Here is a 27,657-nt window from a genome sequence, read left to right as displayed (position 1 = left end):
TCTCTCTCTCTCTCTCTCTCTCTCTCTCTCTCTCTCTCTCTCTCTCTCTCTCTCTCTCCCTCCCTTGTGCATATTAACCAAAATCATTAGACACGATAGAAAAAGGGCGGAACGCCAAAGTTTCACGTGGAGCATTCTGAGATTTTTTTTCTCCATGACAGGCTGCTGGCTCCCACTGTTATTTTTATTTTTTATTTTTTGTAAAAGCACTCTCTGTATTAGCTTAAAGCCCTCAAGTTTACATTTACATACTGTATTCTTTCAATTGCTCTAAACAAGTATTTTTGGGGTGACCTTTTTTATTGAATACTAGACATCAAGTTGTTGTTGTTTTCATCTGAAAGAACTTCTTTTTTCAGTAAGCTAGGCCCTATGTGTTCAGTAAGCTTGTTTCAGTAAGCTATGTGTTTTCAAGGTTTCAAGGTTTTATTGAATGCTATCTCTATACAAGCGCAAAGTAATGCATTCTTAGTCAGTCTTTTATTTTGTAATTTTAAGAGCAATAAACATATATTGCAATGTTAAGGAATTTATGTTTTTTTCATTCAGATATGTAAATCAACATGTATAAATTGTTAGTAGTCAATTAATGGGGAGATAATCGAAATCAAATCGGTCTGAAAAATTAATCGTTAGATTAATCGATGCATTGAAAAAATAATCGCTAGATTAATCGTTTAAAAAATAATCGTTTATCCCAGCCCTAATACAGACACACACATACAATTGCATAATGAAAAGAAAATAGAATATAAAAAGATTAGAAAGGTAGTTAGATTTCTATTTAAAGAATAGAATTAGAATAGTGAGTGTTAAAGTTAGAGGGTCAAATAAAGATGGAAGAGATTTGTTTTAAGCCGATTCTTGAAGATGGATAGAGTTGGGGAGGTTATTCCACCAGGAGGGAACATTTAATCTGAAAGTCCGTAAAAGTGACTTTGTGCTTCTTTGGGATGGCACAATCAAGCAACGTTCACTTGCAGGACGCAAGCTTCTAGAGGGCACATAAGTCTGAAGTAACAAATTTAGGTAAATGGGTGCAGAGCCAGTGGTAGTTTTGTAGGCAAACATCAATGCCTTGAATTTTATACGAGCAGCTATTGGAAGCCAGTGCAAATTGAGGTGTGACATGTATTCTTTTTGGCACATTAAAAATTAATCTTGCTACAATAATACAATTTAATACAGCTATGGTTTTCTGTAGAAAGACCCAATTTGTACTCTAAATATTTAAAAAAGTATATATTGCATTATTATATTTTTATGCTTACTATAGTAATTTTTATTTATTTTGATTATTTGGAGATTTATCTAATTATTTATATGTTTTTTCTTTTACATAGTTTTCCATAGTTTCACCCCATGCATTGTGTTTGATGAGTGCAAGTAACATTTCAGCGCATTGCAGCAACGTAACAAAAGTTTGTCCAAGTTCATTAATTTAGCGCTACAAGCCCGACCCACGTGATGCTTGTGCGGTGACGTCATGGCCCGCACAGGGGACTCGCGGACCAAAGAGGTGAAAAAACAAAACAAAGAAACAAGTAGTCGAGGCGTTCGTGGAAACAGGAAGCAAACGGGGAAAGCCTAGAAGCCTGTTGGTGTAAAATAAAAAATAAGAGGGGAGCACTCTGTCTTTTCCCTCCCAGCTGTTTTGAGCTCTTTAAACTAACAGTGCAACCGCGGACTTTTAGTCCGTTGCTTGGACACCGCTGTAGGAGGAAAGCTCGCGCGCTTCGCGGACCAACGACTACTTGATCAGGGTTCTCGGTTTATTTGCCCTCCCTCACCGTCCACCACACTGGAATTAATCCCACCTTACTGTCACCGTATTATTTTAAAGACAGGACGTACCATTCCACCCTTTAATCACGACCCTGGTCGTTTTACTGGAGTATTTTGTCGTTTGAAGAAGTCTTCAGTCCGTCTGACAGGAACGGTGCAAGCGCAGCTAACGCGAGCTAGCGACTTAGCTGCTAATGTCAACTAACATGGAGGGAGAGGTGCATGTGTTACATAACAACCCAACGCAATTAAACCACCGACTTTTGACACCCTGCAAGCACAGTTATGGACGTGAATTAATCTCCAAAGAATAAAACGGCCCATAAACGCATTTATTTGGCAGAGATGGAGTCGAACCCGCTGATCAGCGGTAAGTTTTATTCCACTTAAAGGAGGTAAGACAAGGAGGAGTGATTGCATTCGAGTTTAATAAAGTGCTCGTTAGTCAAAGCCAAATACATTCACAACTCGCCCTGTTATATTCATATTTCATTCGCACACGGTGCCCAATATTGGCATGAGCCAGAACGTTGTGTTTAAATCAATGTTATGGTCCAAAAACTATCTAGAGACCGTATAAATAAGTGGTAATAATAAAACCACCTTATTTTGGTCAGGGTGGGTTAACACAACCTGTAGGGAGCCTTTTGCACTTAAGCTGTGTTTGAGTAAATGTTTTGCAAGCCAAATGTCTGGCAGTGTATCCACATACTGCTGTTACTGAATCAAATAGAATGTTTGGCAGACTTGTTTGCCTCCTGGTTATTTCTGAACCAATCAACAATTCAACGAAAATAATTTTAACAGAATAGCATTTGATTGTTTTATTGTGCATTAAATATTTAGATTTTGAGTATCAGAGCTGTCAAACAAGCTAGTTTGCGGGGTGGATGTTTGTTCTTGTATTTAAAAAGGCGGTTTATAAATTAAACATAATAAATTATTTAATTATTAAGTTATTATTATAACTATTTTTATAATTCGCTCTTTTTTGTATAATGTACTAACCCTTTATAATTACTATCAAACAAATTTTTTATTCAAATGCATAAGGACTTGAATTGAACATGATTGTGTAATGCATATGTCAGCATTTCTTTACATTGTTTGTGGAAAAGAAACCAATTCCATCTGATATTAACCAGCAGACCACATGTAAACCCTGAGAAACTGGGTGGACACCTTGATGACCCATCGGGAACTGTCCTGAGCTCCACTTAATACAAGTGTATGTGTTTATTAGGGATTTGTTTTGTAATTTAGCATTGGATTCATTCTTCTCACATTACAGTTCTGTCTGACTCTCTCTTCCTTCGGGATGGCAATTCATTCATTGGCTATAAGTCATCATGCAGTCTGAGAACTCAAGATAATTGACTATTGAGCATTGAGGTCCCCGAACAGTCTTAAGGCAATTAGGCCTGATGGGGAAAACAGATCTGTGTTGTTCAGTGCCGGTCTATGTTTGCTTTTCTCAGATGTACAGGCTGATTTATGAGGCATTAGACCAAGGCAAGCTGTGCAGTGTTAGTCCCTTGATTAATCATGCTGGAGCTCTTCAGCTACAATATAAAACTGCAAGGAAAATTATAGGGAATAATGAACGTGTAAATAAGACAATGTGCAGCTGATTCTTTGTTTCTGGCTGCACTATGACATTTTTATCTTAAAACTATAACCCTTTGGTTATTTTAATCAGTATATTCTGATGGCATTTTTTTTGTTGTTGTTGAAAAATTACCACAAAAGTATCACAGAAGAATATGTTACTTTTGAAAGCTTTGATGTGTTATTGTGCTGTTTGTTTTATTTGCCTGAACAGTTCAGTAGATTTTGCTGTATGGCTGCATTTGAAACACTTAATAATAATAATAATTAAAAAAACATAATTTATTATACTGCTGCATTACAGAGGAGATATTACTTACTCTTCCAAACAGCTGACTTTGCTTTCTCAATGGTTGTTTATTAAGGGAAAGACCTATAATAAAATTCTGTCTGTTATGAAAAATCTATAGTTTTTTTCTAATCCACTGTTTTAATAAAACTCTGTACTTCAAAACTAAAACCAGTCAATGTTGTGATGTTTGTGAATTTAGACATCACAATATTGTAATTTGCAGTATAAAATATAGATAACTATTAATTTTCAATCTAAACATAGAGTTGAACATTGAATTTTGGACATAAGAAGTTGCTATAATAGAGTTAAGACATGTATAAAGGCTTTAAAATATATTTTTTTGTAATCTAATACTGTTTTTTAAGTTCAGATGTTTAAAGGAATCTGAAATCTAAAATATCCAATGTTGATAAATATCATTCAGAAAAAACAGTTATTGATCTTCTTGACATAACGGGTACAGACCTGATATTATTGTTCATCTATAGAAAATGTGTTCTTTTTACAGTGTAGTTGCAGTTGCACAAATAATTTTGGTATATTTCATTATATGTTTATTAGCAGGCACATTTCTAAATTGGTTTAATGCATTTTGTAATAGGGATACAATGATACAATTTTTTTTTCAGAACTGATCTGATACTGAAAATTCTGAGTATCTGCCAATAATGATCCAATCCAATACCAGCGCAGTGTTTTATAAAAAGAATAAATGTAGAATTTTTATACTTCTCTGTTTTGACCTAAACACCCCTCTTTTGTGTGTTAAACACAATCTACTACATATAAACAACACAATTTTTATGAAAAATAACAACTGAAACAATCTATGACAAAAATACTATTATAAACTAGCTTAGTGGATAATTCAGCAGCAAAAGATACTGTAGATTCTAGAAAAATCAAGGGTGCACAATAGTTTTATAAAGTCTAGTGAAATATTTTATTTACAAATAAAAGTCTGAAATCTGGTAGAATGTACACATTGCTCTTTGTATTGTTGTAAAATACATTCATGAAAAGTATATATATACATCTATATAGAAATGTAAAAGACGTTTAATTTTTTAAATGTATAGCACAGTAATAAAGGCAGCAACATGTGATAGATAGGGCAAAACAAGAAAGACTATTAATAATCTTTGATTGCGCAGAGAATTATTATAAAACTAAAGGCACCAGAGCTTATAATAAGCTTGAAACAACACGGAGTCACAGTTTACGGGCTGTGCAGCCCTCCGCATCCGCATAGAGAAGTTAGCACAACACACAAGCTGCTCTGTTTGTGTTCATCTTCAGTTTTCTCTTCACAGCATTTCAGTCAGTGTACTGTTTGAGTAAATGAATTACTCCGGGATATTGGTTAATTTCGACTCTGAGAGCGTGTCAGCCATGTAAAAAAAAAAGTGAATAATTTAAATAGTGGTAGGCCGTTATCGGTGTTAACTTGCTGCGTTAACGTGAGACTCTTATCGGGCGATAAAAAAATATCACCGTTAATCTATTCTCAAAGTTGGGTTGGGAGCTGGGTCTATACTAAGCAAGCTATGATGACTTTCACCTTGATATTTTATATAACCGACTGGCTGAGGCCAGCCTAAAAAGATGCTCAGGATTTTAAGCCTTACCGCTTGTCGATTTAAACATTAAAGAATCCAACAACAAGACGCGGAAAAGCTGAACAGAGTAGCTGGTTACTTGTGCGCTGTGTTCGGTGCGCACGAGAGAGATCGAGAGCCGCGTATCACGGACATCGACATTGAACCGAGCTCTCTTCTGTGAAGTTCTCCTCGAAGTCCCTCCTGCACCTGAATGAACAAATACAAATCGCAGTTTGAACAAACAAAAAGATGTGAAAGAGCCCAATTCAGTACTCGCGGTGTTCTGGTGTTCAGGGCTTACGCAGAGAGAGGCGTCTCAAAACATTTGAACATCGAATTAACTTATTTTTGCTCTTGTGCCGACAAATACATACAAAATATGTCAAAATATCCACCTTGGAAATTATGCTCAAAAAAACTGTCAGATATTTCTTAAGTGAAAGTGAACATTTGAGGAAAAAAATGGGATGTGTATTATATTGGATGCGTTCATCATCTCTTAAAGTGACCGTGCCTAATTTAGCTACTGGCTGATGTAATGTTAATCCAAGAAAATGAAAATCACTCACTGCTCTTGACTAAATTACTTTGTAGTTTTAACAGTCAAACCAAAAATTATTCAGACACCAGATATAATTTTTGATATATATAGCAAAACTGTAATAATGTGAGAAATGTTGAATGTGTCTGAATAAATGTAGGTTTGATTGTATATTTCATTTTTACATTGAAGACTATCCAGTGCTATTTTACATTTAATTATTTGGTTTCTGTACCTTGACACCTACAAACTTGAAAAAAACTTAAACATTGTGTAAATAGCACAAATAAATAAAAATAAACGAACATACAAATTAAACTATTTCAAACAGGGCCCACTGGTACAACCTTCACCGGGTCCCCGCTGACCCCAGCTACGGCCCTGCTCACGCTGTTTCACACATACTCCGTCTGCAGTGCGTATGCAGTCCGTGTGCGTTACGTATGTGGTGCAGCACGGACTCGATGTGCTTTCACACAGGACGCGTTTGCAGTTCGCTACTCGGTACGTAAACGATCGCTGCACTGCTGCAGACGCAACGCTCCTGGAACGCAACTGGAATCCGTTAACATGGGTGCGTAAACAATTATGCAACGCATACGCACTGCTGACGGAGTATTTGTGAAACAGGCGTAAGTTTTTTTGCTCCTTGTGCAATGTGGAATTAGTTTACAGCTTTTTCAAGCACTTTGTGATGCATTTTGGAAACAGGAGATGAGTCCCTTTTCTAATGCACCACCTAGCTTGATAAACCCCTTCTCAAAGACTTACTGTTTGTCAATTTTATTTGGGTAACACACATATTCTGAATGCCTTCGGCAGAATTCTAATGAGCCATTTTAATCTAGATTAATCTAGATTAATTTCAAGATCACAGTAAGATCAATCTAGATTAAAAAAATTAATCTATGCCCACCACTAAATTTAAGTAATTTGTGGATTAATGATTACTGGAGACGCGAACCAGTTCAAATGATTCAGTCTGATTTTGTGAACTGGTTCAACCGGTTCACTAAGAAGATCCGGTTAAATCGAATGATTCGTTCGTGAACCAGACATCACTAGTACAAAGGGAAGAGATATTGATACGTAGTGTATTCAATCTGTGCGTTAGTTTATTGAGACTTTTCTTTGAACAGTTTTAAACCTCAGTTACTGTGCGCTCTTAAAGAGAGTTTCACCGTTTTGACTGTAGTAACCAAAAGCGACACATAGTTTGATTTCTGAATGGAGGATGACAGAAAGCCTCAGCGGAGAGAAGAGTTTATGTGAACTTGAATTTAATGACTTCAATATTAATCTATACCTCACATGGAACTATGGAACAGCTTCAGAACAATTGAAATATGCGCACAAAATGTTTTGGTGCTTTATAATGTTTTTGTGCCTTTTGTGGGGCTCAACAAAAACACAGTAGTATACGCACAATATTGGATTTGGATCGGTCTCGGCCGACCGATACCCCATCCGCAGAAAATGTCAGTATCGGAGCTGATAGCTGTCCCGAGTATCGGGTCCATGCATCCCTAATTTTTAATGCATCTAGTCATATTGATTGCTTATAAATAACAAGATATCTTTTCAGACAGATCTAAAATGTAATATTTTGTGGATGATTAACACTGAGAGTTACTCTCTTTTCACTGTTATTGGTCAAAAGACTTTCATGCCGATTTGTTTTTTATTTGTAGATGCTAACTGAAAAGTCAAAATCTTCTCCGTGCATAATTACTGTATTTATTTCTAGTTGCAACAGTAATGGAAAGTGTTACAGAGATGTCTTCAGAAACATTTTTGTTTGTCACCCTGTATGGAAATTAGTTTGGGGTCTTGCAGTGAGATGCTGGTTTGATGAGAAAGTATGTATAATGTAATAATATTAAAGGCATTTTACTGCTAATGAATGCACTCATTCAATCACTTACAGCTTGTTTTAATGACGGTATTAATTAATGAGATTTTATGTGCTGGGTTAAAATGCAAACCGCTTCCTTCATTGTCATCAGCAATTCACTGCAATTTATTTGGTTCAGTGTGCTTAAAGGGTGGCAGGATCTTTTTTATTCTTTAGAAACTGTTGCTTAAATGCTTTTACCATGGTGATAGTTTCTGAGATGTTGCTTATGAGTTACGTAAATGGAGGGGCGTGGTGGTAATGGAGTTAATTTGCATTCTCAACATGTTCTATCTGAACTTGTGATACACGTCCTTTGCTGACGGTAGCACCATTAATTCTTGCCAGTTTTCCCTTGATTTCACTGCTCTCCATTTATGCTCTTCTACTCAATCCAGCCATGAAGTAAGATTATTTAATTTACTGTATTGAGGATGTAAATTTGATTTCAGTCAATGTTGGATTCCCCAAAAGATTTCTAACATGGCCCCAGTTCCAGTACATACTTCTCATGGCAATGAGTTCTAGGTATATTTGATGCAATATTTTTAGAAACAACTAGTAAAGCCAATATCTCTTGTTTTCACAGCACTTATTGCTTTATGGTGCAATATTTTACAAGCAGGCCTTATCAAAACCAATGTGGTAAATGTACCTGTTAAGCTCACTGTGACGAGTGGGGCGGGGCCGAGAGATGTGGGAACAGGTTTGAGGCCGGTGGAGTGATTGGAAATGAGAGACACCTGCTCGACCCACTGGTCTCGAGTCCCACGGAGGAGATGGAAGGATATAAAACAGGAGCGACGACAGTGAAGGACGAGAGAGGACCAGGCCTGGGTTTTAGTTTTAGGGTGTACTCACACTAGGCACGGTTGCCATGAACCGGGCCCGAGTACGATTGTCCCCCCTCCCCACTCCCCCTCTGGCCTGCACTCACATAGGGTTTCAGCATTCGTGCCGGAGCACACTTACGTCATTATGGTGCGCGACTGTTTCGGGATAAACAGGAAGAGCAGCGCTCTTTGAACACAATGGAGTCCATCACTCTGTTTTCTTTGTGGATAATATTGTGTCGTTTGGTCCACGGTGGTCCACAGCCCTCTCACAGCCTGTTGTTAAACAGATGTGTAGTGGTGCGAAAATTTTCACGTAATCGTGCTGCTCGTATGAGGAGGTTTGCAAGGTACCAGCAGAAGTGCAGCAAGGACTTTGCAGCTGCACTTTTGGAGAGTCGCAAAACCGTGACGCCACGCGTCCTGTTCTGTGCTCCAGCACGGTTAGCGCTCACACTGCATGCGAACCGCGCCCGAGTCCAACTGAACCGTGCTCTGGCCCACCTCTTCCAAGCGGGCCAGGGCCGGCTAATCGAGCCGCGCCCGGGCACGGTTCGGAGCACTCACACTAGTCAAACGAACCGCGCTTTGGTGGTAAAACGCACTCGGGCACAGTTCAAACTGGGTAGTGTGAGTACACCCTTAGTTTGCTTTTTATTTGTGCTGTTTATTTATTTTTATCTGTTTTGTATTTATTTTGATTATTAAAGTTTATATTTGATTGTCCGCCAGTTCCCGCCTCCTCCTTCCCGATGATTATGGAGTTTTTATCATTGCAGTGGTGCCGAAGCCCGGGAGAAGGAGGGACGCGCACAAATAGAAAGCAAACTAAAACTAAAACCCAGGCCTGGTCCTCTCTCGTCCTTCACTGATTTCCGCGAAGCAGAAAATGAGGACGGAATCTCAAAATCCAGCCATGAAAATGAAACTTACATTTTAATATGGACATTCATGGAATTTATCCAAGTTAGCATAAATTAATCAAATCAAATCTCCATATGGACCAGTATCTGTAAATGTTAAGCCGCAAAAGTTGTTTGAAATATGAATCCGTGTTCTGCGCGTCTCCGTGTGAATTAATGAATGGCAGAAACGTGCGGGTTTGTTTACTACATAGACCGAAGAGCATGACGCTTGCATTAATTTCAGCATCTGAGCTTCAGAGTTCTCTCTCCATCAAGCGATCTGAACTTTTCAGTTCATCTCAATGGACACAGCGCACCTGATGCTCTGTAAACTCTTTTTGAAGGCGCACGACTCACCGTCGCTTTACTGATAGCGCTGTTTCTCACACATGCAAAGAGAGAGAGAGAGCGAGAGTCTTACCACGCTGAATCGACACGCTATATGTAAACTACTCTTTGTTGTCTTCTCCTGTCAAAATAATGGAGTTCATTTAGAATTATTCATATTCATTTTCGAACAAGCAGAAGACATACCGGTTTCTCCGGTAGTGGGCGGAGCTAATGCGCAAATGGCAATTTCATTGGCTGGCGCTGATCTATTTCAGCAAATCAGTTTGACCGAACACAGACAACGTGATTAATATTCATGAGCCCAGCAGCTCATCAATTCATAGCGCATTGTATATACATTAGTATGATAGTAGAATTAGTATTTGTATTATCTTTTAATAATAATTAATATGATCTATTATAATTTTTTTTACAGAAACCCTCAATGACCAAAAATATCTTAAGCATCACCACCAGTCTTAAGTTCAGTTAAAATGACAAATATGCATTCATTAGGCCTAAAAGTTAATTTTTACATTAAGGCATTGTGCTATAAATATTACTATTATTTAGTAAAATGTATGTGATACTGCTACTGTTGAAAAAATATATAAAACTTTATTTTTTAAAGAAATAAATCACAATATTTCTTCCATGTTTTAATTTTAATAGCAAATCCCCTTTATTTACCAAAAATAAAATGTGTTTAAATTTCATAAATTAAAAGACAAATTAAATTTGGGTGAAACTTGTTTACTGTTTTTCATAATTATATAACTTGTAGAAAAACTTTAAACACAATTGTAAATAAGTATAAAGAATGGCATTGGTTTTATTTTTAGTGCTAAAAAGTTTTTTTTTTTAATTAGCATATTTTTGTGTTTTGCTTTGGTACCGAAATTGGTACCGAGAACTGTGGATTTTCACTGGTATCGGTACCGAATACTGAAATTTTGGTACCGTGAGAACACTATGCAGCGTGATTGAGGGCTCCGATACTCCGCCCCGCTCACAGACAGCACCGCGCTCGGAGAGACAGCTGTGCTGGAGCTGCCCAGAATGGTGAATGACATTTGTTCGGAATCATGGTTTGATGCAGACAATAACCAGTTTTCCATCCAACTCATTTGTATTTAGGGATGTAAATATTCGATAATTTCCATGATCGATCGTAGTTTAAATTAACGATCAATTAATAACCTTAATGCTGCAAAATGCATCTGCAGCGGTATTATTACTATGTGCAAAAGCCACTTGGAAAAAAAAAATCTCACCCGAATTAAAGGGGTTTTAGTCTGAATAAAATGCTAGTAGCAGGGCTGTAAAATGAATAGATGTAATTATGATCATTTGATGAAATGAAGAGAGTGCGCCATACGTTGATCATTTTACTTTGACTGTTTCCCTGTTACTTTTGCCTGTTTCCTGTCAAGGAGACCGCTGAATGCGCCTCTTTAAATGGTTTCGTGGTGCTTGTTGTTGTATTTTAAAATGCAACTGCAATGTTTTCAAAACTCTAAGAGTAAAGATTTAGTTGCATATGCCAGTGATTTACTCGCAGTGTAAAGGGTTGTACATGATGTGACCTTAATGGGAACAAGGGTGTGCTTAAAGGGTACACAAATGCACCCATTAAGCACAGCCATACATTTTGCATTTAATGATGTATATCTTAATTTAAATGCTTTTGTCATTTAAAATAAAATTGAATATTTTTCTGTGTGAGAGATTAATCTTTTTGTACTGAAACCAATATGTTGTGCATATGTTATATGTTAATACGCAACATATGTTATATGTTTATTTGGTACTAACTTGAGCTCTTTGAAATCTTACACATTGTTTTTATGGTACTAAGAACTTGCCACCCCTGAACTATAACCAATAGGTTATAAACACAGCCTATTTATCACAGTCAGTTTTTTGTCCCCTGTAGCAATGGATCCATCCATTACATTGTGGCAGTTCCTGCTAAACCTGCTAGATGATGAGAGTCAGAAGCATTTGATCTCCTGGACATCTGGGCATGGTGAGTTTAAACTGCTGGATGCCGAGGAGGTGGCCAGACTCTGGGGGCTGCGCAAGAACAAAACCAACATGAACTATGATAAACTGAGCAGGGCACTACGTTACTACTATGACAAGGTATGTACAGGAGTAACTATGTATGTGAATCATGGACTCAGTTTATTTTCTATAAACATTACTGTTAAAAATTTTGGGGTTTGGATTTTTTTCTTTTAAAGAGCTTACAGTTATTTCCTCAAGAATGCAATAAAGTGATCAAAAGTGACCCTACAGGCATTTACAATGTTACAAAAGATTTTTATTTTAGATAAATGCTGTTCTTTTTAACTTTCTATTCACCAAATAATCCCAAAAAGATGTATCTTGGTTTTCCACAAAACTGTTTAGCAGCACAGAAAATAATAAGAATTGCTTCTTGAGCAGCAAATCATCATATTAGAATGATTTCTGAAGGCTCATGTGACACTGTGAAGGTGACTTGAGTAATGATGCTGAAAATTCAGCTTTGTATTACAGGAAGTTTTTAAATTGCATTTAAAAATATATTCAAATAGAAAACAGTTATTTTAAATTGTAATAATATTTTAATCAAGTATATGCAGATTTATGAGTATAAGCGACTTCTTTAAAAAACATGAAGAAATCTTACCAACCCCAAAGTTTTGAACAGTAGTGTATTCAAAGTAAGTTAAATTAAACATTATTTACTCAAAATTTACTCTAAAAATGTTAACCAATTGATAACCCTGGAAAATATTTTGGTCCATCACTAATATTTACACAAAAATCTGAATAATTCTGTGATTTTTACTGTCTAACTACTATGAAAAACGTGTAAGATTGGAACTTGAATTAATGTTTAATTTCAAGTGCATATTATTGTTTAGCAACTTTTCTTCAAGCTTTCATAACTTCCACAGAATATTATCAAGAAAGTTAACGGCCAGAAGTTTGTCTACAAGTTTGTGACCTTTCCGCATCTTAACTCTGCTGATGGGCTCAAAGGGCCTGAGGATTCCCAGAGGGCCACTACAGGGGAGAATTTGGAGCTGTCCATTCAGACCAAATCTAACACAGGTGCTAACACCACCAACCCGAGTCTCTCCAAGAGCCTGCAGGTTCAGCACTCCTCTCCTAATTCAGTGCAACGCAGCTCCCGCAATGACTACATGAAGTCTGGTCTCTACTCCACTTTCACTATCCAGTCCCTGCAGACGCCCTGCAAAACCACATCCAAATTCATCAAAACAGAGGACATCCTGAGTGATTGCAGCTCCAAACCTGCCCCTCTGGACCACATAGTCCATGAGGTCAGCTTCTTTGTGGAATTGTTTTTAGAGCTAATTGCTTTTAATTCTGTAATAGCCCTCTCAGATGACATAATCCATCAGTTATCAATGTTTAAACCTCCAAAACCTTGTGAAGCAAAACCTTGTGTCTCTAGTGTTTGATTTACAGTGATTGTGTGTGTATGCTGCAGATGCGAATGTGTCAGACAGAAGGACAGCAGGAAACTGTTCAGGCCCAGTTGGCTGTGGAGAGCTGCAGTCTGCAGGTGATAGTTACCCACCCGTCCCCATGTGCTACTCCCGCCCTCAGCCCACAGACACCCTCTGGCTCTGTAACAGCAACCACGGTATGGATTCGCTGTTTAACACGCATCCAGACTTAGTCTTTAAATGTTTTTACCAATGAATGATTGTGTCAACAGTTTTTTGTTTAGTCAATTTGTAGTTGACTAAAAGTCTGGAAATTTTTGTCTAGTTTTAAAACATAGTCATATTTTAGTCATGCTGCATAATGGTTCAACTGATAATTACAGTTTTTTTGCTCAGAATTATAACCGGGATTACTGATCATGATTGTTGTCAGAGAATGTCAAATCATACACTTGGTTTAATTGACCTCATTTAGATTTATTCAATTATAATTTTTTCTATGCATAATGAAAACTAGTCAAACTCAAAAGCTTCTCTCAAAAACTAAAACAATGAAAATTCTAATATTAACTCTAATAATTCCAAATTATATTTATGTTTTTCTATTAAAGCAATTACAAAAAAGATTTGTGGCACAGAGACCGGAAAAGGGCATTTGTTCAGCAACCACGATCGCATACAATATAGTCTAAATCCATGTTTGGATGTATTACAGCCGACACTGATGCCTTGTGTGTGCTAGGTTGTGGTAACTTCTTTTTAGTCTCTTTTTTTTTTTTCAGCGATGTTGCATATGCTAATCAGCTTTCAATACAAATATCCGACACCCATGTTAAATACTGTTATTATTAAGACTTATGTGCATAACATTTTTGTTTTAAATCCATCCCACAGAATAGTCAAGCACAGAAGAGCCAGAATTTGGGTGACCCACCCCAGATCTACCTGTCTGATCCCAGCTCTCTGACCTCGCTCATTCCTCTAACTCATGGAGAATGTGTAGTCAAACCCCGTCAGTCTGTGTTTGTGGTCTTAAAGCCTTCGCCAGTCGGGCTGTCCAAAGAGTCCAGTCTCCCGCCTGAAGACGACTTGCTGGAGATTGTCCAATTGGATGACAAAACAGATCTTGAGGTGAACAGCCGTGTCAATTATAAATCATTCAGTGTAAAACATCCTAATGTGTAACCATGTTTGGCTGTACTTAAATGCAAGGGTAATTTAGCTTTTTATTTATTTTATTGATTGCCGTTCTCAGCCAGTGTCCACAGTGCCTGTCCTTGGAGTTACAGATGCCCCTATCCCTGTGGATGCTCTGTCACCCTGTGTGGAGCCAGAGGCCCAGCCAGTTGGAGAAGGGGAAGTGAAAGAGAAGCCTGAGCTACCCGGTTAGTTGAAAGTTCAGGTTGTTAATGCTTTAAAAAGCTGGTGAGGTTCATAACAGCTGATTGTTCTTTAACTCATTCCTTAGCATTTTTTTGTCCAATTTATAAAAGGGACATCAATTAAGGTCTTTTTCAATATCTCAAGTTTCTTGGCAACCAAAAACAGCCTACTGTTAAGGTAATTAACTACAATACTGTTCAAAAGTATGGGATCAGTAAGAATTTTAAAATCTATTTGAACAAAATGCTTATCAAGACTAGATTCATTTAATAAAAAATACAGTAAAACAAGAAACATTGTTAAATATTACTACAAATAGACTACTATTAAAATAGCTGATTACTATATGAATATATTTTAGCAGTACATATTTATTCTTCAGAAAAACATTCTAATTATGCTGATTTGACGATCAAGAAACATTTTATTATTGTCAATGTTGAGAACAGTTAAACAGTTGAACATTTTGTGGAAATGTGTATATATAATTTATTCAGGATTCAAAAGTTCAAAAGAACAGCATTTATTTGAAATATAAATAATTTGTAACATTAGAATTGTATTTACTGTCACATTTGATCAAATCAGTGCATCCTTGCTGAATAAAAGTATTAATTTACCTAAAATAAAAAAATTAAAATAAAAATGAACTACCCCCAAACGTTTGAACAGTAGTGTATATTACTTGGCGTACTAATTATTTATTTATTGTGATAATAATAAATTCATTATCAAATGATGATGTCTTTTATCATATTGCTGATTATTCCTTTTTATAAAAGCAATAAGCCTCTCCAAGCAATCCTTTACAGTTATTTGACATGGTTATAGGTCAACAAAACCCACAGTGCTCGTCAATTTCAGCCGCTCATTCAAATCTGTTTTTAGAGGACACCAATACTGCATCAGCCTCCCTCCCGGTAAGCACTCAAGAAGGACAGCCTCCTAAATCAAAGAAGCCCCGTGTGCTGGAACTGCCATCTTCGTCTACGCTGCTGCCCCCTGGACTCTCACTGGATAAGGTCAATGCAGCGGTGAACAGCCTGCTGGCCCCTGGCAGTGCCACAAACACCTTAACACCCACAGTCATCACCTCCCATGCCCTGGTGAGCCATTCAGTTCAGTATTATAGTTGTTTAAAATGTGCTAAATTTTAAAATGTAAATTTTTGCCTTTTAAATCCATTTAATTCTGTTAACAAATTTAACGAATTACTATTTGTTATTGCTGCTTGCAATTACATTACTAAGATGAAACCCACATGAACACCTCAGAAAATAGTTGACAGCCCTGATTTCAACACAATGCACTCTTTTACCACATAGAAGGCACAAAGAGATGACTGAAATGTTTCAGCATTATCTTTCAGCCTTTCAGTGAAGTCATGCTTGGGTATTTTTAAGAGCTAGACCTCTGCTTGTGCCATACTTGTGATAATTATCAGAAATATCAAGGGTTTTTTTTTTTTGTTCGTTTTTTTTTTTGTCTAAGGCAACAATGGTGTTTGTGTGGTATAAATGGATGCTTTCCATGTGCCAAGCTCTTATTCATACAGTCTCAATGTGATTTTTAAAGGGGTCCTATTATGCTCTTTTACAAAGTCTTGATTTTGTTTTGGGGGTGTATTAGAACAGGCTCTTGTACTAGGTTGTGTTATTTTACATTATTACAACACTTCTCTCCCCAGTCTGGTAAGAACGGCTCGAATAGTTCCTATATCAAATGAAAGCCCGCCTTCTGAAATCCAATTAATGTGCTGTAATTGGTTATCTGGGCCAGTGTGTGTTGTGATTGGCAGCTTCAGTGTAAATATTGCGTCAATATTAAATCAATTTGAGCATGGTTTAAAACCAGATGATAGTAACCACTCTAAGTTTGTCTGCCTTGGGAAAGCTAGTGTGTCTCCGACATAGTGGTAACACTCATTGCCTTTTCTAGTGCAACTCAACCAGGTCTCCTCCCATTCGTCGATATACGTGATATCACAAATCCCGGGAAATTGTATGCGTTGTAGTCCAAAATGAGTCGTTGTTGTAGTTTTTGAAAAGTGTTAAATAAAATATATCATTTTGAAATGGACTTTGAGCTTTGTATCTTTGCAGATCTTTTTTTATGCTCAAACAACAACATTACAGACTAACTAAAGTTGAAAAAGCATAATAGGACCCCTTTAACAAAGCCAGAGTGATATAAATGCTTGTATTGCCATATAACCAAGAAAAAAAGAGACAACACAATGACCATGTAAAATAGTTCATACATACACACACACACACACACACAGACACGAACAAACTCTTAAACTCTCTCTCTCTCTCTCTCTCTCTCTCTCTCTCTCTCTCTCTCTCTCTCTCTCTCCCTCTCTCCCTCTCCCTCTCTCTCTCCCTCTCCCTCTCTAAGACTCCAGTGCTGTTGACACCGAGTCCGCTGCCATCAACCATTCACTTCTGGAGCACGCTCAGTCCAATCGCTCCACGCAGCCCTGCCAAGCTCTCCTTCCAGGTGAGACTTCCTGTCCACAGCATGGCAGCAGCACACCATCTGTCTCCTCACACTCCCTAAGCTCATTGCATGGATGAGATTTTACTCTCTTTCCACTCCATTCATAACCATCAAATACTTCACAACATATACATTTCATATATTTCTCCTTTTCCCAACTTTTCAGATTGTCATTGTAATCGATATATCTTATCTACGTTCATGCATTTAGCAGACACTTTTGTTCAAACAGACGTAAAATAGAGGAAACAAAAGCGTTTTTCACAGAACCAACAATATTCTTATACAGTGGCAGGTATATTAGAGAGCTAGTTTAGGAAATGAGCTACAGCATTTAACCAGGTAGTCTTTTAACAATTTTGAAATTCTGAAATACTATTTGGTTTCATGACATGAAAAGGAAATTGGTGTATTACATTTTTGTATAGTATTTTTTGGATGACAAATGGTTCGGCAAATTATGAATGGATGAGCCACATTTTAAATAAGTTAGCCAGCTATTATTACACTTGTGAACACTGTGAATTCTGTTAGTGTGCTTTCAGATCTGTTGCTACAAAACCGTAATCTACAATTAAGATAATTAATTTATTATTATTATCGAGTAAGTTTTTAAAGGTGAATAATAATTTAATTATTACATATTACTGAACTGTCTTTTATCATATAGCTTTTGCTCCCATTATAAAAAAAAATGAATGATTGGTTCATTTTTTATTTATTTCCATGCTCTGCATTGCAGTGATTTCACAATGTTTTCCTTTGCTTATTCATTAAGTGGACATCAAATCTTTCGTGCTTAATTTTGAGAATGTTTTTGTTTTGTTGGAGTGTTCCTCAGAAAAGCATGTGAGCATCCTCTCCTGGCCAATAGCAGCAGTGCAGAGTTTGGAATGTTTATAAGTTGCTATTTTTACAGGAACAGGTGCATTAAATCGAACCCTTAATAAGTGTATGTTTTGGATGTTCTTCTTGGACTAGTTTTTATTTTTGGACTAGTTTTTATTTCTTTTTTTTTTATTATAGCAAAATGGTCTCTTAAAGGAAAGTTTACCCAAAATTGTAAATTAGTCCATGATTTACTCACCCTCAAGGCATCCTTGGTGTACATGTCTTTATTCTTTCAGACGAATCCAATCAGAGTTATATAAAACATTGTCCTGGCTCTTCCAAGCTTTATAATAGCAGTGGGAAGGTGTTTCTGTTCAACAGTTCAAAAGAAGTCCAATAAAGCGCATCCATCCATAATAAAAAAAAGTTCCTCACACAGCTTTAATGTTCTATTGTAAATTAATTACTGCAAATTTACGCATTCATTTATACTCAAAAAGGGCTCAAAATGATTGCTTGTAGCAGTATAATTATCACTAACTAAAACAAAATGTAATATAGAGGGCTCCAAACTATGCCTAGAACAGTCGCAATTGCAACCAAAAATATTAATTTGTGAGTGATACTTTTGCTGAGATTTCCCAATTTATTTATAAATATATTTTCAAACCTTAAACTGCTGCAAACTACAACACACCAATCTTATACTTATTCAGAGAAATAAGTATTCTCAGTGACCAGCGATGTGTTGTGCACCATCTTATACAAACTCAGAGTTAATGGGTAAATTAATGCATACATGACAGATCAGTCTTTTTCAAATCATGTTTGGACTTGCGTTCATTAAAATGAGTTCATAACATTGCCAAAGGTATTCTGGATGTGGTTTGGAAAGTGAAAAATGTACTGTTAAACTTGAGTGACACTTTTCTAACTTTGTGTTTGGACTATGCAAATAAGTTCCACAGAAGGAAAATAGGGTGGGCCACTCCATGTTCCCTCGTTCTGGTGGAAACAGCCATTCACAGCACAGAAATGGAGAAAAACCAAATTGCAGTCTCTTCTTCATAAGAAAGGGAACCCTTCCAAAAGGCACTCCTTGTTCTGAATTTCTGTCCAGAGAGACAATAGCAGATCACCAACGTTCTGAATCTCCCGTCTGCATGATAGGAAATGGAAACAAATCAACAAAGTTCTGAGTCTCAGTCCATTAAGTGAAGAGACACTAACAGACACAACCCTTTTCTGAGCCTGTGACCCATTACAGGGAAGGCAGCAACAGACACATTCGTTCTGAGTCTCCGGGATGTCCAGAGAGACACTAACAGATACATTCAAGTAATGCTGTGCAAAAAATTTAATGCGATATTCACGTGCATCTCGTCAGTAAATGTGCTCTTGTTATTAAATATCCAGCACGTGCGTTCTAATGGAGCAGCATTTAATACCCAGAGCCATAGTTCACTGATGAGCTACACAAAATCGCTTTCATAATCGGCAATGAATCGCCTGAGATTTTGATCGAGATTTTGTGTAGCTTGTCAGTGAACTACGGCTCTGTGTAGTAAATGCCGCTCTATTTGCTCCATTGCACAGCCCTACATTCAACATTCTGAGAAAAAAAAGATACTCTACGTTCAGAATCTTTGTCCAATGAGACAACCACAGATGCAGCACATCTTGAATCTCCATCCTAGACTGACAAAGAGGATTGATCAAGTTCTGAGTCTCTAGCTCAGAGAGGCAGCAGACATACAGATATTTGCAAAACAGTTTAAGCTCCGGCGAGCTTCCTTCACGTCAAGGTACTTTAGTCTGCGTGTTCCATATTAAGGACCTTCTGCACCTGCTCCAAGGCCACATCTGTTTTCCAGATTTAAGGACCCTTTGGTGCTCCATGAGATCAGAAGAAGAAATCGCCACTACCGGACTGCTCACAGGAACCTTCCAGAGAACATATTATCCGTTTAAGATTTTCTAATTTACATTAGATGTTAGTTATACAGCATTTTTCGGAGGACTGTTTCCTGAACCTGATTTATTATAATCAGTAATTATGTCCCCACTGGATGCTGCAAATGCATTATTTATAATGGGTTTTATTGTTTTTGTCTCATTGTGCTGGGAGACGACATCACAGTATGGTATGGTGTGTAACATTTCCGTCGCATGCTTGAGGTATTCGGCCATTCACAACGCACTGGATAGCTGGCCAATCAAAGCACACCTCGCTTTTCAGAACGTTGAGCTTTGTAAAAATGTACGCGTTTCATGAAGGCGTGGTATAGAGGAGAAACATTAATGTACAGTACATGGAAAATAATATTTTTTAACCTTAAACCGCATAAACACATTTCATTACACCAAATACACAAAATAATGTAAATATGACCCCTTTAAATGATTTTTTTGGAGGCATAAGTTCTTTGCCTCATTAGTTTCAGTTTATCTTTTCATATGATAACGTAACACCCAATTGAATCGATTGCATTTTATGCATCTTATGCACTTTATTCCTTGTTCATTTGATTTTCATTTAGTAGTTGTTTATTACTCTTGTCTATATTTTAATTAAACGTATTTTATTACACGTGTCTTTCTTGTGTTAATAGTACAGTAAGAGGTTCTACAAGTTAGAGATCCCACCAGTGTTTTTTTTTATCTGATGTACTCATAACTGCACCTTAAGTGACACTTGATCCAAGAATAATAATGTCATTGTGATGTGAGTGCCCTTTTACTACACTATTTTGTCTCACTGGGTTGGTGAAAGCAAATTCACTGCATGTGTGTGAGTGTATTTTCCATTACTTAAAGTAAAATAAATATAAGCTGAAATAAAATTAAATCTAAAAAAACAAACAAACCGTTAAATCAATTTTGTTTAGTTTAAGTAGAAATATATATATATAAAAAACCTTAATAAATAAAAAACTAAATCTTAAAAACTATATAATTAAGAAAAACGCTAATAAAAAATGACAAACAACAAAATTGCTAAAACTTGGACTAAAAGAAAACATAATATAAACATAAAACCTCATTCAAAATATTAATAAAAACTATCACAGTATAGCAATAATACTAAAATAACACTGTTCTGTGGAGATGGATAGCATATCATGAATACAATACATTTAAAAAGAAACACCTTTTTACAGTCAAGCTTAAATTCTAATTAATACCCTCCTGTTATTCTTACAGTTCCCCACCAATGGAAGCAATCAGATCCAGATCCCAGCACTGAGCGTGGATGGCCTATCCACACCTGTCGTTCTCTCCCCTGGACCACAGAAACCATAACTTGCGATTTAATTCCCTTATCTCCTTCCATGGTGATTGGCTCCCTCCCCACCCAATGAAAGATGGGACACTCCATATCAAGTTCTGCTGTGAGTTGGGCGGGGCTCCTGCTCCAGTGATGACTCGGGAGGAGTTCGCTTTCACGATTATTTGACAGAGCTGCTCAATTCTGGGCTTGATGGGGGCATTTCATAGAATATATGGTCTTTTTAATTTTCCTTTGCCTTTTAAATGATCATTATGGATGGTTATTTATTTCTGATGTTTCTTGGTGCATCATGAGATGCATATACCAGAATGCTCTTATGAACGTGGAATTCAGAGATCTCAATTTTATTTTTGATTTCTCACAATAACATTATGTATTATGGACCAGACGATGTATCATTTGATTGAATCAAGGCATAAAATGCCATTTACTTCACAGATGGAGCATAGCTTTCTTAAAAACTTAATTTTTTTTGGAAATGGAAAGCAAATTTGAAATCTGCCAGATTAAAGTGCTAGTTCATTTTCTTTCTTTGGCATTACAGAGACACAAATACATGATTTTTAGTAACACTGTTATTTAAACATTTTGTGTTTTTCCTTGGACAAAGGAGTCAATTTTGCTAAAGTGGCATTGAAAATCCCAGAGGAATGTAACGGCCATTCCCAGGATTGAGGAGGTGAAACCAGGGAGGAAAAGATACAAAGAGATTCTGAATGATATCAAGATCTGGAATGTATCAATCTTTTTCTTCTATTGCATCATTCCTTTGTTTCAGAACTTTCTTCTTGTAAATATACGTTGCACCCATTCCAAGATTTGAAAGATTTAATTTTATACTCTTGCTTTTCTGTTTTTGTTGTTGTTTTTAGTCATTCTATCAAGGAGCCCTTTCTCTGGCAGCACTGACAATGCAGGTGAAGGTTTCAGAAGTGTCGCAGCGAAGCTTTGCAGTTTCATGCTTTTTTTTTTCTTCAAAAGAAAACGCCAGAGGAGACCAAAGACCAGCTGTTTATATACAATCCATCTTAGCATCTCTATCCTTTTTTTCTCTTATGTTTTACATTTTCTCTCGCTCTCATCTTTTTATTTTTACTCTGCCGCATCAAAGGGCTATAAGAACTTTCACGCAACCAATACCCTCTCAGTTCTGACAATGTATATAAGTGATACATCTGACTCGCCAGCTATAAGTGTAAAACACATTAATCCTTGTAAATAAAGTAATTTATGGCAGAACAGGAAGTACGTAACTTCAGCTGCTTTCGATATCATTAGTTGTTTTGTGCGGCCTGCCTCTTATGCTATGTTCGTCTGATGTGATAAAATCACACTCACGGTTGTTACCTCAAAGCTGTTAACAGCTCGACGTGTCAAAGCAGGCACGCAAATACGTTGCAACTGTCAAACAAAATCAGCGATTATTTGCATGTCTTGTAGTTTGTGTATGAAGCTCGGAAGTTTCCTGTGGGGGAATCATGGTGGTTATATATAGTGTTCTAAAGAAAGCTGTACTGTAGTTTCAGTAACTGCCTCCACCACATACAGCCTTTACTGTATTGCCATTTCTACCATTTAATTTGACCTGAGAGTGCTGAACTCACCTTATTTTCAATACGGTCAAACATTTAATCGTCAGTGTCTTTCACTTTAGAACATTTTGGCTCTTTAAGTTGGTGCTTTTTGTTGTTTTAAATAGTTTTCTGGTTTGATATCTGCGTGATTGTAATGAACTAGGGTGGATTTGCTGGTAGCATGCTGCAGTTGCTTACGCTTGTCACCTCTGCGAGTGTTCTCTCCTGCATTTTGGGCACTTCATGGCTGATCTGTTACATGAACAAATGCGAAGAGTGAATGACTGTTTGTTTTAAGATGAAGCACTTGAGAAAAGTCCTGAAGATCAGTAAATGTTCACCACAGCTCTTGGTGTCACTTTTATATGTACCGATGATGTCATGGACGCCCACAAGTCGACACATTGAATGTTCTGTTCGGGGTGCATTTTGAGAGTCATACCCCTCACATTACCACGTGCTAAACTCAGTGAACTGATATCAGCTTAACCATGATCAAATTCCCACAAAACAAATTGATTTTCATTGGTGAGTTACTTGTGGTTCTTTTTACATGTGGTGGAAAAAAATAATAAGCCTGCAATATCGAATAACTCACTGTGATGATGAATTTAGTGATTTGTGAGTAATACTTTTCCCGATCTTGATCTTTAATGCAGTGTGGTAAGTCTGCAGTACTGCTTTCAGCCGTCTTGTCACTTTCCTAAGCTTGTCTGGATTGCTGGGATTGTTTGTGCCTCTGAATGTCTATGCTCTGTAATGCACTGCGAATGTGTTTTAACAGCTGATGTCTTTGAGCTATACTCCTCCTATTTCCCTTGCTCTGATGCTGCTGTTACTTTTACTGTACATCAGCACTGATCAATATACAGTAGTGACAGCATACTGTGCCTGGTTCCCACCGAAATGAACTACTAGATAATGCTGGCTTTACAAACTAACATGCTTTAAAGACAGAAATAGCGAGCCATATTATCTTTTTAAAACTATTTCTTTTTTACAAATACAGAAATGATTTAGAAATCATTATCTGAATTCACACAATGTCTAATATTGTAATATTAAAGAGCTATTGTCATGTTGATGATATTGCTGCCCCCTTTTAGATAATGAAACTAATGCTGCATGGCTCTGGACCTAAAAAGACTGTTTGGGTATCGTAATGCCATTAAATAGGCCTTAAAGTTGGATTTCTGGGTATGTGCTATTTTGGTATTAATAGCTTCTAAAAACATTGTTCTTTTTTTCTAAAGTCATCCCAGAAATATATGGGGAGTAATATTAATCGGTAATATTTATTGTGCTTATAACAAGTAAAGCTCCAGAAATTTTTATTTCCATCCTAGTCCTAGAACCAAAATTGTGCATAAATTGTATTTGTGCAATTTTAATTGTGCATAAAAATGATAAATGATTGTTGGTAACCAGAATGTGTAAATGTTCTAGCCACTGAAACCTTTATGCAAATTAAGACGCACGTTACATAAAAAAAGCCATTTATTGAATAATTGATTGGACCGTAGAGATGTTGGCAGTGACGATTTTTCTTCTTTTTGTGGAGGAGTCTCTAAATTATTTCCTAATACCAGCATAGATTTCGTACCATGTACAAGTTTCCATTGTAAGACAATCGTATCAGTATTTCTCATTGAGAAAACCTGTTTAATGCTTGTTACCTGCTTATGAAATCACAAATCCAAACACCAAACTGGGGACAATGGAGTTGATACTTTCAAAACTGTGGCTCAAAACTGTTAAGACATTTGCCTCGTTTTGCTTTTCAAGTTACTGAATTTCAGATGTTGTAAGAAGTCTTTTTACTTTTTTTTTCTCTTTGAAATTTTATGTGGGAACTGTTGTCTATAATGTGTTGGTAAATCTTGCGCTAAGCATATATTTGTGTAAAAATAAAAAAAAGTCTGCTACCTGTGTGAAGAAGGAATACATGGTCCTGTTGGACTGTTGGGAAGCAGATCTCTGTGGCCTGAGCTCCCTTTCCCAGATGAGGATCACTCTCTGGGAGTTTATTTCATAAAGGGAAGAAGAGGCTTTTATTTTTCTGAACTGGCTAAATACTATATTATATGTACTGGGGAAATACAAAACTATTTTTAATCTGCACATGCTACTTTGTTTGTGTATGTGATAGATATTAATCTTGTTTTCTAAAGAAAAAAAGAGACTGAACTAATATGAAAGTTAATAAAAGGCTATTTTGTTCTTTACATTGTTTAATATATTCATTTTGTTTGTCTATCTTTTAATTTATTGTTCTGTCTACCTATCATTCCATGTAACATTGTATTGTTCGTTCTATCATTCTATGTAATACTTCTGTCTTCAGTGTATTCCATCTTTCGTTCTTTTGTTCTGTCTGACGTTTGTTCTATCCACTATGTTACATTCCATAGTTCTATCATTCTGTGCAATCTATCATTCTTTCTACATTGTATATCTAGCTATTGATCAGATAAGCGTCACAATGTATTACTGTTTACAGTAACAAATGTATAAAACTAACACATAATGTTATAATGTAAGTTAATATATATGGGCCCTTAAGTACAGAATGAGCTGTTTTACAACAATTTAATGTTACTGGTCTTTTCAAACATGCTATTTAATCTGAAGTGTTTTTGCTTGATACTAAAATAATAATAATCAAACAGCATCTGATCCGAGATCAAGATATCCATAAATAATCCCTCTTTTTTTTTTTTTATTGACCTCAAAAATGGGATTAAATAATACATGCCTCTCTTGGTGGGGGGAATGTGAAAACTAGTAAAAAAAAAAAATTCCTAAAACAAATCCCTGAGGGACTCGGTTTTGTATGTCATGCCTCCTCCGGGACAGCAGCCCTCGGGGAGGAGAGAATAGATATTAATTAAATCCAGGCTAAGACTCGAGCACGGTAGGACCCCCACACAACATGCTGATTAACCAAACCCCACAATCCTCCACAAACTGACTTTCATTTCTCCTGAAATGCAAACAAAGAATGATGAAAGCATTAGGCTTCTTTTAACATGTTGACGATGTCTGTGCCGTGAGCTACAGAGAGACAGAAGAGGAAAAAACTTGATATTACGAAGAGATGCAGACGAGACATACCTGGAATAACCTTCTAAAGATAAAGCATGTTTTAGAAAGTTTGGCAGATAGAAATTTTAGTGTACAAACTCTGTCTATGTTCAGGACAACAGCATACTTCTCACTCTATTCCTACAGTTTCTGCATGACCTACTAGAAAAATCCATCCATAATACGGTAGTGTTGTGCTGGTGAGTTTTGCATCACAAGACACTGTAAACTCAAGTTCCAGTCAAATAAAAGTGCATGACCAAAATCATGCACTTATTTATTCTATGTAAATTTCAGATTAACAAAGCAGAGAGAATATTTGTAGAATAAATGATATTTCAGAGCATAAGGCCTTGTTTTATTGTCCTGGTGCCTTGGGCGCAGCTGCAGATGGCACATAAGAGACCTGAGCATCGGGTCGCTGATTTTTATTGTGCTGAATGGACTTCAGTAGCTTCACGCTGCAGGTTTGCTTTAATTGCACCTCACCCACTGATGAAGATCTTTAGTAAGGCTCATTAACTTCCAATTAACGGTCTGATTAGATCACTACCTGTAAGCACTCTCGGTTTACCTCTGTTCAACATGGATCCACAACTCCAGCAACAATAATCCTGTAGATTAAATGAACCTTCTCTTGGGTGGAAGTAAAAAAAAAAAAGCATTATGGTCTAACGCATATCAGGGGACTGAATACATGAATCCTCTGTTTGGTTTAACTGCTGATGTTTAGCATTCAAGAACTGCTGTCAAAGCTGCAAATACAGCTCACTTTCTTTGTTCATGTACAGAAAGATCTGATAATTGGGTCGTTCTTAGGAAATGGTACCATTTGGGTTTAAAATTTGTTTTTTAGCATTTAATTTAAAAAGGGCTGTATTGTAGAGATAATATATCATATTGCATATTGCATCCACCCCAATATTTAGATTAGTGGTCAAATGGTATCGAAATGATAGAACAACAACATACTTCTCCCTTTAATTCTGCAGTATGTATACAGTATGACCTACTAGAAACCACTCAGAATACATTAGCAACTGAATAGCAATCCCCTGGCAACCACTACAACACTAGCATTGTGTGGGTGAGTTTTGCACAGACAAACATCACTCACATTTGTCCTTTATGCCCTAGCAACCACTCAGAACACTATAGCAATGCTTTACAAACCACTCAGAACAGCTTAGCAACTGTCTGGAAACCATCCACAACACAAGCTTTGTGCGGGTGAGTTTTGCACAAACACCATTCACATTTGTCTTTTATGCTCCAGAAACCACTCAGAGTATTATAACATCTGCATACTAAAGCAATGCACTAGGTACCACTCATAAAACCTTAGCAACTGCATAGCAATACCCTGGTAACCATCCACAACTCATAGTGCTGGTGAGTTTTGCACAAACACCATTGATATTTGTCCTTTATGCACTAAAAACTACTCAGAACACTATATCATTGATATAATGCATTAGAAACAACTCAGAACACCTAAGCAAAAGTATAGCAATGCCCTGGCAACCACCCACAACACACTACATTGTCTGGAACGTTGCATAATTTGAGTTACCTGTTAATTATATCAATGTTAAGTCATGGGGACACAAATGGCACCGATTCTTGAAAATGACCCAATTACTACATCAATTTAAAATCTTATGAAATTGTTCATTTTTATAATAATGGATCTATCATTTCAAGCAGGTCTCTGAATGCCTGAGACAGCGTG

At 36.8% G+C, this 27,657-nt stretch overlaps 1 protein-coding gene across 2 annotated transcripts; it reads left to right on the top strand.

The window, feature by feature from the left end:
- The first annotated feature begins 1,502 nt into the window (after nt 1–1,502).
- Nucleotides 1,503–23,766, top strand: LOC132114880 (ETS domain-containing protein Elk-1-like). Of its 2 annotated transcripts, XR_009425375.1 has the most exons (10): nt 1,503–2,155; nt 11,729–11,937; nt 12,741–13,130; nt 13,301–13,456; nt 14,154–14,390; nt 14,515–14,644; nt 15,531–15,748; nt 17,043–17,144; nt 21,180–21,367; nt 21,878–23,766. XR_009425375.1 is itself a non-coding variant. In XM_059523254.1 (9 exons), exons 1-9 carry the CDS (start codon nt 2,131–2,133, stop codon nt 21,276–21,278), a joined length of 1,566 nt encoding a protein of 521 aa, XP_059379237.1. In that variant the 5' UTR covers nt 1,503–2,130; the 3' UTR covers nt 21,279–21,604. The 2 variants fall into 2 exon arrangements, 1 of the variants encoding a protein (XP_059379237.1); XM_059523254.1 differs by lacking the exon at nt 21,878–23,766 and having other exon boundaries at nt 21,180–21,604.
- The last annotated feature ends 3,891 nt before the right edge of the window (nt 23,767–27,657 follow it).

This window comes from Carassius carassius, chromosome 34 (assembly GCF_963082965.1).
Source record: "Carassius carassius chromosome 34, fCarCar2.1, whole genome shotgun sequence".
In the NCBI taxonomy this organism is placed as follows: Eukaryota; Metazoa; Chordata; class Actinopteri; order Cypriniformes; family Cyprinidae; genus Carassius; species Carassius carassius.
This window is presented reverse-complemented; position numbering and strand designations above follow the sequence as displayed.

Excerpts from the sequence above, each read along its gene's own strand:
- LOC132114880 (XM_059523254.1), top strand. The coding sequence starts at position 2,131 with ATGGAGTCGAACCCGCTGATCAGCG. Across the intron at positions 14,645-15,530 it reads AGAGAAGCCTGAGCTACCCG|AGGACACCAATACTGCATCA; the intron begins GTTAGTTGAAAG and ends ATCTGTTTTTAG. Across the intron at positions 15,749-17,042 it reads TCATCACCTCCCATGCCCTG|ACTCCAGTGCTGTTGACACC; the intron begins GTGAGCCATTCA and ends TCCCTCTCTAAG.